At 56.2% G+C, this 15,474-nt stretch overlaps 4 protein-coding genes across 4 annotated transcripts; 2 read left to right on the top strand and 2 right to left on the bottom strand.

The window, feature by feature from the left end:
* Positions 1–136: 136 nt before the first annotated feature.
* On the bottom strand, positions 137–3,322 carry E0L32_003213 (uncharacterized protein; the record flags this gene model as incomplete). The annotated part of the gene is made up of 1 exon (XM_031137489.1): positions 137–3,322. One exon carries the CDS (start codon positions 3,320–3,322, stop codon positions 137–139), a length of 3,186 nt encoding a protein of 1,061 aa, XP_030998806.1.
* Positions 3,323–4,315: 993 nt separating this feature from the next.
* E0L32_003212 (uncharacterized protein) lies at positions 4,316–5,614 on the bottom strand (the record flags this gene model as incomplete). Its single annotated transcript, XM_031137488.1, has 1 exon — positions 4,316–5,614. The coding sequence occupies one exon, from the start codon at positions 5,612–5,614 to the stop codon at positions 4,316–4,318; it is 1,299 nt and encodes a 432-aa protein (XP_030998805.1).
* A 4,825-nt stretch (positions 5,615–10,439) lies between these two features.
* On the top strand, positions 10,440–12,069 carry E0L32_003211 (uncharacterized protein; the record flags this gene model as incomplete). The annotated part of the gene is made up of 7 exons (XM_031137487.1): positions 10,440–10,569; positions 10,649–10,668; positions 10,733–10,769; positions 10,848–11,167; positions 11,239–11,360; positions 11,414–11,475; positions 11,543–12,069. 7 exons carry the CDS (start codon positions 10,440–10,442, stop codon positions 12,067–12,069), a joined length of 1,218 nt encoding a protein of 405 aa, XP_030998804.1.
* Positions 12,070–12,619: 550 nt separating this feature from the next.
* E0L32_003210 (uncharacterized protein) lies at positions 12,620–15,152 on the top strand (the record flags this gene model as incomplete). The annotated part of the gene is made up of 2 exons (XM_031137486.1): positions 12,620–12,760; positions 12,837–15,152. 2 exons carry the CDS (start codon positions 12,620–12,622, stop codon positions 15,150–15,152), a joined length of 2,457 nt encoding a protein of 818 aa, XP_030998803.1.
* Between the last annotated feature and the right edge of the window lie 322 nt (positions 15,153–15,474).

Raw genomic sequence — 15,474 nt, 5'->3', positions numbered from 1 at the left:
ATCACGGACTTCCCAATCTAACAGAGAAAGACCCAATCTAAACAAGATGAAAGCTTCAGCGCATGGCGCGCTCAAAGCCCGTGTAAAGGGCATGCAGATAATGAGAGACTCTGTGTGATTCCACCGCTGGTCATGCTCAGCCCGCGGCCTCGGCGGCCGCTTCCGACTCCGTGGGCATGGGCATGGGGGACTTGACATCGAGCGACCCGTCGGATCCATCCAGGCTGCCAGACTCTGACGGCGTCGCGATATCCTCGGTGATGACCGCTGGAGCTGTCGACGCCTTCTGGGCCTGCTTGTATGCGGCGTTCCGCTCTTCGCGCTGCCGCACGAGCTCCTTCTCCGCTTCAATTGCTTTTGCTCGTCTGGCCTCCACGTCCTCCCTCCGCACGACTTTCCTGAGGCCCTCGGACGCCTGGATGAGGCCGTCGATGCTGATGGCATGGTTCGTCATCTGGTGGTTGATGTAGGTGTAGATGCTCGCCGGAGTGACGCAGCTGAGGAGCTGCTGCTCGTTGAGCTTGAGGAGCGCCAGTGCAACTTGGAAGAGGAAAGTGCTGCCGTCGTTGAAGCACAGCACGACATCCCACACACGAAAGAGAGCCTCGGCAGACAGGCAATCTGTAAAGACGGACAGGAACCACTGGAAGGTCATGGTTTCGAGATCGATGCTGAGGTCCTCGAAGTGGGCGGACAGCTTGGGCAGGACCTCGCTGACATACTGACGTAGGACTTGCTGGTCGGCGCGGCTCGCGAGAAGAGAATGGTCGTAGTATCCCACAGGCAGGATCGTCTCTATAATCGAGGCTAGCAACCAAAAGGCATCCTCGGCAGAAGGCGTGACGAGGAGCAGATTGGCGGTAATGAGATTCATCCCTTGGCAGTAGCCCACATCCGGATTTCGGCGAGAGTAGGCCAGGAGCACCTCGTTGAGTTTGCTAACCCCGGGCCCTTTGCGGAAGAAGATATTGTCCGTCAGCGTGCGGTTGATGTCTGCCCGTATCTGCGTCACGACATCGGCATTGTCATCAGTTTCCGGCCTGGAAACGAGGTCGTCATAGTATCCGGGGACGCGCAGACTGGTAGCCCCTGAACACTCAGCCCAGACTTTGGCTCGAAGGACGACCGGGATCCCAGCCAAAACGAGTGAGCGGAATTCACTCCATTTTGCGCGCCCGACTTTGCCCTTATTGCCCAGGCCTGCTACGCCGACGATCTCTCCATCGGCCAGTCGGCTCTCTGGCATCACTGCGGTAGCCCTTTGAAAACGGGCCTCAGCTGCCGCGGCGGCGCTTGCGGCAGCCACCTCGCCTTCCCGCTTCCGCTCAGCCCGGACCTTTCGAAGAAAGTCATTCCACCGGCTAGCGCGCTCTTTCTGGAGGTTATCATGCAAGTCGCTCAGCTGCTGAAGCAGAAGTTTGACTGGCTCGGCATCCTCTTTGACAAGAGTGCCCGTTGCGGCAGCTGGCTCGCTCTCTGGTGTAGGGATAGTCTCATTGTCCAGGGCTGCTGTGGTACTGGCAGGAGGCACAAACCCCCGGTCCTCCGCGGTCATCAGACCCGGCGACTTGGGCATATCCCCGCCCTCCGTAACTTCGACCCCGGGGACACTCATTGCCGGAGTGTGAGAAAGCAGTTCCGTAGGGAATGTCGCGATCCGCAAATAATCCTGCCACCTCTTTGGTTTGCCCTCTTCTCGAACACCCTCCATTGACGACGGAGATCCTGGCCTGCCTTCACTGCTTGCCGTATCTTTGAAACTGCTGGTGTCCTCAAATAGGCTTGGCGATAGCTTTGCTCTTCCATTGGTCAGCATCTCTGTCCGGCTGCCTCGCTTGTAATTCTTTGCCATCTGAGTCGCTTCTCTTTGCCTCTTCTTTCTCCGCTGATCGTAGATGAAGCCAAAGCGGTCGGTCAGAAATTCCGCGCCGTTGTAATTGTTGTATATATGTGTCAGTGTCGGGGGTTGAGCCTCTGGGGAAAATATCGTGTCCATTTCTACCGGCCCCGAGCTCTCTGGACGATCGGCCGTCTCGCTCGTGGGACTTGCGAGCATTGTGTCCCAACGATCTGGGGCTTGAGTACGAGCTAGCGTGCCGACGGGCCCATTCTGTCCGACAGTTGTACGTCTCATGGCCATCAATGCCTTTGGGCCCCCTTGTACGGACACGGCCCTAGTAGAAGCGGTTGTTTGTTGGCTTGATGTGGAAGGGCTTCTCAAAGATCCTGGAGCCGTGACGCTATCCGCCCGGCCTCGGGGATCTCCTTCTCGCGCGGCTCCACCACCAGCAACAAGTCTCAGGGCCAGACTGGCCAGCGACGTCGACGGCTTCCTCCCAGATTGGCCTGCTTGAATGCTCGACGCGCGGCTAGAGCTGCGGATGGACCCTGCAGCCTCTGGAGGGCTGAAGAGGTCATCCTGCAGAATCGGTCGACGATCTGGGGGCACGGCGGGTCGAACTACGGTTTGCGACCTGCCCCCGTCTCCGTTCACGCTGCTTGCCCTGCTGGGCCTCTTGCTGGTAGTGGACCCCCAGAAATAGTCCTTCCAGCCCCTTGTGGTACCCTTGCCATCACCTTGATCAGGGACTATCGACTGGCTGCTCGCTCGGATGGTAGCGTCGTTTGCGGCAAACGCACTGTCGTATAATGTATTGTCGGTCATAGCATCGCTCATCAAGTCTGAGACTCGCCTTGCCTTGTCGTTGACTTTGGCCTCCTGCTCGATGGCGCGCAACCGTGTCTCGAGATCCAGTGTTGACAAACCACACTCCAGTATGATCTTTCTCAAAGCCCGCTCTCGGTCCTCGGCCCGTCGCCGCAGGCTGGCGATCTGCGCATCGCGCTGCGCAAGGTCCTCGGCGACCTGGCGAACAAGCGGAACAGCACCATGTTTGGCAATTAGGCGCTCAATATTCTCGTCCGGAGCGACATGAAGCGATCCGGGGATCTTCCTGGTGGACAGGGGCGCATCCTCGAATAGCGCACTCCGCGCCCGCGTCGGGTTTGGCGAGGCGATTGTGAGGCTTTCGACGATCGAGCCGGACTTCTGCGAGCCGGGCGATTTTGTTGTCAGGCTGGTCGCCCCGCCAGAAACTTCCCGCTGCGAAGAGCGATCCTCCCTTGGTGAGTCAGGCGAGAAGGACGGGAAGGACGTCAGGGATTTGTCGGATGCTGCAATAGACGAGGCCGAGCTGGAGGGATACGAGGCAAGCTTGCCTCTCTTAGCGGCGCGAACTGTAGAAGAGCGGTAACTCTTCACCGAAGTAGTTGACTGTTGCGAGACGGAGCGCTCGAGAGGGGCAGATGGCTCGTTGTCCATGGCCTCAGCTCCGTTCGCATGATTGCACCTGCAAAGCTTGTAGGCATGCCCATCCACAGCCTGTCATGAAGCACCACTACACCGAGCGCAGTGCTGAGTGTGCGCGTCTGACGGGAGTAGCAGTAGGGCTGTCAGTATCGGGGGTGGGTGCAGGAAACGAGAACAAGGAAGAGCTTGGTATGAATGGGAAAAAAGAAAGATGACACAAGGGCAGACGAGCTGCTGTTGACTGTGTTTGTGTGTGTGGATGTGGGTGACGCTATGGTTTATGCAAGATCATCGGGTGGGCCTCGGCCTACCTATCAAAGAGCCACAGAACTGGAGGCTTCAACTCTAACTACCTACTGCCTCTGCTCTAGCACTTTCTACGGAGGCGCGTAAAGTGGGCAGCGCGGGAGGACGCGGTTTTAGCCAGCTTTTAGACGGCAAGCTTAGCGGCGTGGTACCAGCTATTGTCCCTCCAAAGCTCCCTGCGGTCGTGAGCTCCCAAAACCAGGGGTCCACTGTTGCGTTCTAACATACAGCGTGTTGAGCGTGCTAAGGGAACGGCCCCGTCAATAAGGCGCGGCCCATCTTTCTGTCATTCCTCACAAGCTTCATCCCTAGACGCCTCCAATGAGGGATGATCCATCAGTACCCTGCTCCATCCCTAGGAATGAGAATTGCTTCTTTTTTGATGCTCTGTTCGCTTCTGCGATAGATGGGCAATGAAGAATTTTTTCTCAGACCATTTCGCGCTTCTCGACGCGACTTGATCTCGGTCCATGTTTACGAATAAACTATTCAGCAGTATTATCACTGTAGCCGAGATCTGGCGGCACTTCACGCGCCGCACTCTCTCGACACGAGCTCAAACATCTGCATAAGGTTACTTTCGAGGCCGTTTGGAACCATGTGGATCACCTCCGGGTACCTGCATTGGTCCTAACTGAAGCTTGTCCCGAATTCTCGGGCGGACCACGATTGGGGAAGTCGCATTATGATCTACTTGGCTCACGCCGTCGCTCCTGTGAGTTGGAGCTGATAGTCCAACCCTCTGCTGACTTCACTCGTCAACGAAAAAGGGTCGTATAGATACAATGTGGCTGGCGTGTTGACCACCACCAAGCTAGCTTCCTCTCCGTTGCTGAGCGTCGCGCTGCCTGACCCTCCGGGAAGGTCGACGTATCTCACCGACCCGCTGGGCGATCGGACTGCCAGCGTTGCTGTGAAGGGCATGCCGCTGGAAGCCGTTACGACGACGCCTATGCTCGTGCCGGAACCTTTCAGAGGGATGATGTTGGCGCCCATATACCGCGGTTGTCTTGACGACTTGACCCGGTAGCGGCCACCTCCCTGGCTGTCGAGATTCGCGTAGTTGATGCTGCTCCTCTGTGCAGCGAATTGACGGGCCGCCTGGGCGTGGCCGATGTCGACGTACGCCATGCGCGCCCAATACCGAGCAACTACCGTCTGGATGCGAACCGCAGGCGACACCAGGCGGTTGAGCACGTGCAGTGGCGTCTCGTTGCTGTTCCGCTGGTAGCGTGTCCAGACGCCCGGGAACGTGGCGAGACCGAGTCCGGCGTAGTTGTCCGGGTTGTTGTGCATATAGGTCAGAAACGGCCAGGACTGGTAGTAATTCCCCGAGTCGCGTGTCCCGTCAACGATGACCTGGTGCGAGTCGCCCAGCACCTTATTGAGGTCGATGAGCGTGCTCCCCTCGGCCTGGCCGAAACGGGACCGCGCGGGGGTGCAGAGCGGCGAAGTCAAATACGTGTCGGCGACGAAGTTGGCCACCGGCTCCCACCAGGCTCCGGTGCGGATCTGGTCGATCCAATAGCGCTCTGCATATGTCAGCGCGTGGCCGAACTCGTGGACCGTGATCGAAGGCTCGGTCAGATACTGGGTGACGACATTGAGGAAGCTGAGCCCGGCCGTCTGGTCCGTGCCTGTATTGGCGGCCGCGCCGGGCAGGGTGCTCACGGTGTACACGTTGACCTTGTACCACGGCCCGTTGTCGTCTTCCTGTCTGAATGATAAGCCGCTAGACCGCCAGCCGAGGTCGTCGACAAAGCACGAATAGGCTGCCTCGAGGCTCTTGATCGCAGAGTCGGCAGCACTATCGCTTGGCGAATTATAGATGCGGAAGTGTGGTGAGTCTTTGAACCTCGTTCCGCCCGGGCCAACTCTCGGGTTCGCCTGGAAGACTGCTGGCGGTGTGGCCGCCAGGGCTGGCCATGAGAGAGCTGCAATGGCGGCCAATGACCGCCACGGCCCTCGTCGGTTTCCGTGAGGCAGCATAGCGTTCATTACGATTGCCAACCCTAGATGACAGTCTGGTCAAGCTGGGGAAGGTCAACATCACCGGCACGCGGAAATATACTTATATTTTCACCAATACCTCGAATAGCAGTCGCGGAGGATGGCATTAGCCTCCTCCGTCTGGCCAAGGGTGAAATCAGGATGCCATTCCCACAGCGTGTATTGTTTTGCCTAATATGCCACTGCTGCGCAACAGCACAACCCTATAACAGGTATGTTATAGATAGCCGGCAAATTCAGATGCAACAGCAACGAGGACACCTTCCCACTTGGGCGTTGACAAGACTGTATGATATGCGCTGTAAGCCAACCATGAGCTGGGGTCGTAGGAGGCCATATCAATCGATCCTCAAATGTTATCTCAAGCCAGAGGGAAAACAATCAAGGAGAAGAAAAGTAAGAGGGAAAAGGATAAGGCAAAAATAAAAAGCAAGCTGGCGAACAATTTATTCGATTGGCACTGTAATGGAATATGAATTGGTTGATCCCTTGATCCAGGCACTCTGGGGATGCTGAGAAAAGTGGTTCGGAATAAAGAAGCAAGTTGACAACATCATCTTGTCTGTAAAGAAGCACTCCTAGTACCGTTTTCACCTTTGGCAACTCAGAAGTAGAAACTCGGTAACGGCATCATTGTGTTTTGGAAAGTGTCTTCGTGAACTCTCTTTTGTTGATTCCTCTCGGGAGTTTGAGGAGGATCATCTGAGAAAAGGGGCTAGAGAACTTCCGTGAGAAGAGTTGCATTCAGCACGCTGACCAGCCTGCTTTCAAGGCAAAGTAACGTTGTGATCACTGCTTTGCCTTGCCTTGTTGAAAGCTGGCAGGTCGACCAAGCAGGTCGTGGTGGAGAGGAACCCCTGTGAGTCCCTGGATGTTCTTCTCTTTGTCGACTGAGCAAAATGTTGACCCGAGATTCCACCTGCATCGGCTCATTCACTGACACGGGGATGTCACGGTCCAGGCTCACGGACTCAATATTGCTCCGGGCGCCCCAAGGGATCTTCGAAGTGGCTTTCGGGCTGTCGAGAATTTCTATTTCTCGCGTGAATATCCATGATCCCGGGTCGAAGAACGCGGGCAGTCTGTTCTCGTGGTGATCATTTCCCCAGAAATCCTCCAAGCACAATCAGGGGGCATGATCCTTCAGGGGTCCGCGGACTAATGCAGATCGATCAAAGGCCTCGCTGATCCGGCTGAGTGCCCGGTGGTTTGCAAAAATTGCTCTATTTGGGGTTGCTGGTCGCTCTCCCGGACTCCGCGATGAGAGGAGCCTCTGTTCCGGCTGGAGGAGTCATCATCGCCGTGTGCAGTCGAGGTCAGGGCGAGCAGCGCTTGGTTGGATTGCCTACAGCCAGGAAATTCCGAAGCTGCCAAGGTATAATAATGTTGAAACCCGGCTTCCACTCGCCTCTCCGCACCCGAACAGTCTTAGGGCTTGTGGCCGGTTTCGTCCGGCGAGGAACGGTCAAGGACGCCACAGACACCATCTTTCCTCAGCTCTTGATCGACGGGAGGTCCCTGTCGCCGTGCTAGTTACAAGTAGTTACCCCGTGAAGCTCGAGTCTGGAGAAGTTGGCTGAGGTACGGGACCCACCAGGCGAAATGCGATACAGGCATCCCTTGTCTCTTCCTTGCGCCACGAAGAGAGGTCTAGGCTGGAGGAGGACACCAGCCTCAATGCAGATTATTCACGGCGCAGTCCTCACAGATGAGCCAGTGCTTGTTTTCAGGGCCCATGAATTGGGACGTGTATGAGACGGAACCCTGGGCGTCTAGGGTCAGCAACGGTATCGCTGTGCGCCTGAACCTGACCGTGAACACTCCTTGACAATCATCTTCAGGGCTGGTTTGAGGTTTCGGGGCGCAGCACACCTTATCACAGCCTGCTATATCCTGCATCGATACTAACGTTACTGCAGAGTGAACACGGGCTGCGGAAATCCGTCCGTTGTTTCGCCCAAAGTGGTCGTTGTACGCTCCTTCATCTGGGAGTCGCAGCGACGGCCTCTGAATGGCTTGTCGCAGGTGTGCTGTGCCGCAGCCAGGAGCGCCAACAAGGATGGCTTGGAGAGAGTAGTACTTTTGCACGCAGCTGGGAAGTTGCATGTCGAGGATGAAACATTTACGACCTATCGCGGGAGCCCACCGACATCCGTATCGGGAAGATTCAAGGCTCGGCCCCGAGCGGAAGAGATGCCGCGTCGGGGGTGATGTTGCTCCAGGCCACCCCAGGCCAATTGCGGCCAAGGGGTTTCGTAATCACCTCAAGCCACTTCTGCAGCAGCACATCGAGATTTTTCTTTAGGTGGCCAGGTTGAGAGAGAACTCGCCAAGGCGCCACTATGGGTTGGCTCCTCATACGGACTTGGAACCTCTACCCAAGTTCAGTAAATAGTGTTCCTTCAAGCGCAAGATAGTGGCGGCCAGTCGTGCTTAATCCCCAGGCCAGTCGGAACCAGCCGGAGGGGTTGTCGATGCTGAAGAATCTCTTGTCAATGGCCATGAGAGTACGATGAGAGAACTGAACCAGGCTTGTTGCAGCACGCAAATTGACGCAAGTGCGGACCAGCGTATACCCGACATCATTCATACTAGGTACCTGCGAGCCACAAGAAGGCTCCAAGCTGTAGAGAGCGAGAGAGATTTCTTCAGTGGCGACAGTCCATGCCCGCCTGATGAGCAACAACAAAAAACCGTTCGACAGTCTGTAAATTTAGCATTACTTAGCATCGAACATCCTTACTGGGGAGTCCCTACAAGCACTCTTCAGGTCTTGGGGCTGTGGTGGTTCAGGAGGTGGATATCATGAACAGAGTAGGGAGACTTCATCTTAGCCGTCCGCGTTTCTTATTGTAGTGGAGTCTAGTACCTGCAGGTTAGTGAGTCTCTGCTACTCTTGGGCATTTGCGGGCCCCCCAGACACCTCACACTCGCAGAGTGCACTAGCAAGGGCAACCTGGACTGGGGCGAGACAAAGTACGAAGTAGTCGCCGAGTTAATGGATGATTGGTCTGGGGGCAGATCCGGGGGAAGATGGGGATGAGGCCCACGAAGTGCCCATTCTTTGGGTGGGTGGTCTCATCTTTCTCCATCCTCAAGGCTCTCTTCCCCAGACTCACGTTCGTTTTTCTCCCCTCTCCCACATTGCTTCTTCTGATGTGGCAGTATTTGACACCCTTCAGATCCTCATTGTCTCCCATTTTTTTTCCCTCCCACGCCCACAAATGGGGAAAGGGAAAAAAAAAAAAAGAAAGAGCAGGGACTCCTTGAGTGGCTGAACAAGGGTTTAGATGACTCGACGCACGTCAATCGGAAATAAAAGAAGCAAAAGCAAAGGGGGTTTTGTTGGTTCCTATTGTACGATTGGTCCCTCCGCAGCCCCTTTAATTGTATCGTACCAACATACCATGTCTCCCTCGTCGCTCGGATTTCGTTTCCCGGCACTCGCAATCATGCCAAGCTGTGGCTGCATGGAAGGATTGTGGGTTTCGAATTGCAAATCCAGGATATTTTTCACTCTTATTCGTTCTAAGCTTCTCACGCGTAACACAACACACATCCAGTCCCCAAGTCGTAGATGTCTGCGCGATTGACCCATGAAGCAGGCCAGGTCTGTGACCCCGATACCAATACTATTTGTAGATCCTTATCACCCTGGTGGTTGAAAATGAACGTTCTAGAACATCGGGCCACTGTGGCTTTCATCAAGAAGACGGTCTTCAACCGGCCGGCGCCATTTGCTCTTGTGACCGTTCCTAGTCCGTGTCTAGTGGTGCGTGCCAACCAGTGCTTTGCGTGCGTAAGTCAGTAGTTTCCGCCAGAATCACAGGCAAGACAGTAATCGCCCAGCAAGGCAGGGCAGGGCTGGGTGGCACTGGTGGCTTGCCTCGACCACCAACATGAGTCAAGCTAGAGAGACAAGCGCAAGACTAGACGGTCAGTCGCAAGGATTTCTACAAGTGTCATGCCTGAAGCTGAAGAGACCCGTCCAAGGTTGCAGCATGGACTGTCTGCTAGTGGGCGTTCTGATTCGACGTTACACCGAGCATCATCTCAAACAGAGCAAGGATCGTCTGTTCTGGGGTCGGCATGTCGACATACCCTCCCCGGTACGCCAGTGTGGGTTCTCAGTTGGGATCACTAGGGGTCCCCCCAGCATGCAACTTGATGTCTCCGGCCTCGTCCTCCCAATGATGCGAGCCGGATCGTCCCAGGGACCCAGACGAATTAAAGCCCGCCTGCAGCCTGCACCGAATCCGGTATCGACCGCCTTCACCAACAGCCATTCTCCTCACAACACTTCGCCCGTTTCAGAAGCCAGGTCATCCATGTTGGAGCGAGCAAGCCCTGAGGGCTGAAGCCGGATGGGAACCGGGTTGGAGAACAGGACTCGTCTGATGGTGCCAAGCCTTCTCTTAGTCTTCTCGACGCGCCACTGTCTCCCCTTCACCTCGTGGTGAAGGGTCTTCATGATCCCAGGCTAGCGCTGTGGTCTATTAATTGCTCATCAACGGCGGTCTTTACGTTGATAGGAAAGTGGCTTCGAGAACCCAATCAACAATATCCCTCTTTGCTGGACAAGGACTGGGCCTGTCTACTCCGCTCGCCGTGTCGATCTTGCCCAGGACTGCCCTCACTTCCCCTGATATCTTTGCTCGAGCCCCCCGGTATGCCCATGGGGTCGCCCGTCGGTTCTCGTCTGTCAGTTGTTTAAGCTCAGATTTCCCCATTAATACCATCCGTTGTCCCCTCCGCCGCGCGAGAGAGGGTTTCTTTCCCGAATAAGCCCATGATCAGCGATTCCTAGGTCAGCATGGAGGTCGTGAATCGCAGCCTCCCGGTGCTAGTCGCCAACGGCGTCTTGATTGCCATGTTGGCCATCTTCCTGGGCATGAGGATTTGGGTGCGCTTCGGCCTCTTGAGGCAATTCGATTGGGACGATGGTGAGTCTTCCTTCCTGATGGCACTCGAATCGTCTCCTCTTCGACTCTAGAGGACAAATTGCTGATAACTGCCATGCAGCCTTCGTTCTCGCAAGCGCAGTAGGTGTCTATTGCTCCCGCGAGCACAAAGTTTGACCTAGTATTCTGACAATCACGACACTAGTTCTTCACCTTTGCCGTGCTTTCGTGCATGATGGCATGTAAGTCTTGACCCGTCCTTGACTTCCACCCCCCAACCCTTGGGTGTTGCCCTGGTTTTGCTCTAACACTTCGTGAAGCCACCAAGTTTGGCCTCGGAAGACACCGCAAAGACATCCCGGACGCCGAATGGGATACCTATGTCAAGCTGAACCTGGTTGTCTCCTGCAGTTATATTTGCGGATTCGTCCTGGCCAAGATGTCGTTCGCGTACTTGTACCTGAAGGTGCTTCCGGAACGCAAGTACCAAAGGCTCAACAAGTTCATGCTCTGCTTCTTGACCGCGCAGTGGATCGAGGAGATCTGCGTCGTGCTCTTTGAGTGCAAGCCAATCAACAAGCTGTGGTCCCCTTTCATAGATGGAAAGTGCTTGGACTTGACTTATTTCTTTTACGCTGTGGTATGTTCCCGAGGCTCTTCACTCTTGCGGTTTGCCCTTTGTGTGTCGCACAAGCTCATTGCCTCCTTTAGTTTGGCGTCAAGCTCGTAACGGACCTCATTCTCTTCATCGAACCTATCCCGACAATGTGGAAACTTCAGCTTCCGTTGGCCAAACGAGTCGGCCTCATTGCTATGCTGTCCATCGGTCTCTTGTGAGTCGTGCAGTAGTCCCTCACAGCGGATCAGCGACTAACAAGTCCAACAGTGTCTGCATCATTTCGATCATACGTGTCACCTACCTCAGCTACAACAAGGGCGATCCGTCATGTGAGTACCACAAACAAGATACGAGAGTTGGCTCCTCTGTGTGATTGTTCCTGACTCGGATTCGTAGTTACCGGCGTGGATGCTCAGATCTGGTCCAGTGTCGAGGTTACAGCATTGCTCATCTGCTCCTGCATCCCCTCGTTCCGTCCCGCCATCAAGAAGTTCCCCGCGCTCAACCGTGCCCTGGGCCTCTCCTCGGATCACAGCTCGAACCCCTACTACGGCGGCAAGACGGGCTCTGGAGGCGTGTCCATCGCCCTTGCAAGCAGGCATAAGGACAAATATCTCCAGTCCCAGAAGACGAGCAACCAGAGCCGCGTGCGCTCCAACCACTTTGGCATCACGAGCACAGCCGCGCCCAAGGTTCTTTCGAGCAGCGCGGCCAGCACCGACGAGATCTTCCCGCACGACGTGGACAAGCACGGGGGCATCCTCGTCACCCGCGACATCCAGATGGGCGTCGAGGACAGGCGAGACAACGAAGCGGTCGAAGACTCTGCTTCTCAGCTCAGCGATGACTCGGTCACGAGGCCCGGGAAGGCCAAAGTGGGTGGCAAGGCTGGTGGGAATATGAGCTGGCTCGCTTCCCAGTAGAGGAGATTCTGATACTCCTCCTACGCACACTGAGGACTGCTATTAATGTATATGAAATGTCACGACCGGCTGTGTATACCAAGAGAGGCGGGCGGTGGGAAGAGCTTGGCGTGACGATAACAAAAGCACAGAGCATCGTGGAAGGGGGGAAAAGTGGTAGCGTTCGTTGCTGTCTGCCTTTTGCGGTTCGCGCGTGGACTGTGCCCGGATCCTGGGACAATATCTACCTTCCTAAGGTATTGTCTTGCGTTTAATTCAACGCGAGTTGCTCGCCATCCCACGTATTGGGCACTGCTATGTACTGTCAACTTGGAGAGGATGGGATGCATAAGGTGCATGACCGAAGTTGTGTTTGAGTTTCCGACTCTGTCTTGACTGGTCAGGGGGCCCATGTTCATTGTACTTGCAAAGGCTCCAGGGCTGCTCCTCCTCTGTGATCAGAATTGCGCACAGACCAGCCCACTTTTTGGTCCTTCCATCCAGTGTGGTGTATCCGCACCCCCTGTCCGTTCCTTCTAACTCCGTATCTTAATCTACATGTATTATCCACATGCGGCACCAGCCACAGTTGCGAATGAAGCTTACCCAAACCGCATGTCCCGGCTTCGCGCATGAGCCTCTCTCGAATCAACCCGGCGTGTTGCAAGTGTTGTTGACATGCAGTCAGTCCTGCTTCTCTGAGCACGGGCAAGTGAGTCGCAGCGCGGCGACAAGTTACAGTTGAAGTCGAGAGTCTCCGACGCACGCTTTCTACCTACAACCTACAGAGGAGAGACAGCAGCAGCAGCAGCAGTGACCACCCCGCCGCTGCTGCCGCCGCCGCCATCATGGACGCGCCACCCGTCAAGCTCGCCGAGCTGCTGCGGCACCCGGACGACCTCGACAAGATCCCCGCACTGAAGCTCGAGTTTGCACGCAAGAAGGGCGCCATCGACTCGCAGCTCCGCGGCGGCCTGCGCGACCAGCTCGAGACGACGCAGGGCGGCATGACGGGCCTCGCCGACGGGCAAAAGGCCGTCCAGCAGATCAAGGACGAGATGATCAAGATCGACAAGCTGTGCTCCGAGAGCCAGAACATGATACGCGACTTTGCCACCATCAACCTCGTCTCCCAGGCCCACCGCAACTTTGGCGCCGTCGAGGCCATGCGCCGCAACCTCGAGACCTTCAACGACCGCCTCGCCGCCGTCGAGGCCATGCTGCAGCAGGACGAGGACGACCGCGAGAACATGCCCAACCTCCTGCCCATACACTACGAGCTCACCCAGCTCAGGAATATTCGAGACGATGCTATCGAGCAGATCGGACGCGCCGACGACCCCAGCCTACAGTCGACGTTGGAGGATTATTTCGAGAGGCTGGACGGTGCTATCGACTGGTTCGATGAACACGTCGGCCTGATCGCGACCAGTCTCATCAACCTCGTCACGTCCGAGAACAATGGACTGGTGGTCAGGTTCGCGCTGATCATCGAGGCAGAGGAGAAGAGCGACCAGAGGGTCATGGCCCTGCAAGAGGCGATGAGGGATCACAAGGAGATCGCATCCAGGTTCCAGGGCATCACAGACGGTGCCAAAACAGTCAGAGGATATAAAGACAAGTTCTTGCTGGCAATAAAGGCTTTCGGAGAAGCCCAGTTCGGGGCCACCAGGGAAGAGTTCCTGCAGGATCCCACGAAGCTGGAGAAGCTGCTCAAGTGGTTCTTCAATGACCTCAATGCAGTCAAGCTGGGGATGGTACCGCTCATGCCCAAGAAGTGGAAGATTTTCAAGACCTACGGAGAGATATATCACGGGCTCATGCACGACTTCCTAGTCGGCATGATCGAAGACCCCGAGGCCAGCTCGGCCAACACGCTAGAGATCATCAACTGGCCCGAGAAGTACTACAAGAAGATGACCAAGCTCGGCTTCAAGCAGGACGAGCTGAAGCCTCATGTCATTGACAACCGGGAGACGGAGCTCGTGCGAGACTTCAGGCAGCTCATCATCAAGTTCCTGGACGAGTGGCTGGACCGGATATTCAAGCAGGAGAAGAAGGACTTTGCGGAGCGCAACGTCGAGGGCTCGAACCTGGACCAGGACGAGTACGGCTACTTCCGGACGCGGAACCTGGTGGACATGTGGAGGATGCTTAGGGAGCAGCTCGACGTGGCCGCCAACTCGCAGCGCACAGACGTGGTGGAGGGCGTCATCGACGCCATGTTCCTGCGGCTGCGCGGCAGGCAGCAGAGCTTCCAGCGGATGCTCGAGGAGGAGGCGCAGCGGTACGAGAGCGGCAAGGAGCCCGAGCTGGAGGGCTTCCAGGCCCTGCAGGACTGGCTCGTGGCCACGGCCAACGACCAGATCGCCTGCATCGACGACAACGAGGACGAGGGCCGGCTGGCGTACCTGTCGAGCTTCCGCGAGAAGTTTGAGCCCCTCGTGTCGCAGCAGTACATGGAGCGCGCCGAGGCCGAGGTGGCGGCCCTGCGCGACGGCTACGTCGACTTCAGCACGTGGTGCATCACCAAGTTTGCCCACCTCATCTTCGCCGTCGACTTCCGCGCCGTCATGCCCGACTTCTTCACGCCGCGCTGGTACACGAGCACGGCCATGAAGCAGATGGTGGTCACGTTTGAGGAGTACGTCGGCGACTACCGTCAGGTGCTGCACCACTCGCTCGTCGACATCTTCATCGAGATCTTCTCGGACGAGGTGCTTGCGCGCTACCTGTCGGCCGTGCGCAACAAGGGCGCCCGCTTCCGCCGCGCCGACCAGTTCCAGGACAAGATCTTCAACGACATCTCGACCATCTTCGAGTTCTTCGACGCGCTGCCGAGCCCCGAGGTCGCCGCCCAGCTCAAGCAGCAGTGGCGCGTCACGGAGCACTTCCTCGCCCTGCTCGCCGTCGACAAGGAGGGCCTGCCCGACGCGTTCGAGCAGTTCAAGGCCGCCTACTGGGACCTGCAGATCAGCTGGGTCGAGGCCGTGCTGCGGTCGCGCGACGACTTTGAGAGGAGCATGCTCAACGCCGTCAAGGCGCGGGCGGCGCAGATGTACGTCGACCGGGGGCCCGAGACCATCATGAGCAAAGTCAAATGAGAGAAGAATAACGAGCACGACATTTTTATATTCTGTATTATCAATAAGCACAATTGAATCTACCGAGGAGCGAAGGGCCTCCTATCTTGATCTCAGTAATTTCCAAGCAAGCACACACTCGTGATAGACTTTTTGAGTGTGCAGCAGCAGCAGCGCTGACTGCCGATTCCGTTCAATTCCAAATTACCACGCTGTATCATGATAGCCACCACCACATCTAGATGATATATATATATATATCCCAGCCGGCCCATTTTCTACTCTATACATGTAAAGCCCCCCTCGCAACGCGAGATAAAAACCATGGCAACACCCGCTCATC

The sequence above is a fragment of the Thyridium curvatum genome (genome assembly GCF_004353045.1).
Source record: "Thyridium curvatum strain D216 chromosome Unknown NODE_14_length_560046_cov_85.173820, whole genome shotgun sequence".
NCBI classification, from domain to species: Eukaryota; Fungi; Ascomycota; class Sordariomycetes; order Thyridiales; family Thyridiaceae; genus Thyridium; species Thyridium curvatum.
This window is presented reverse-complemented; position numbering and strand designations above follow the sequence as displayed.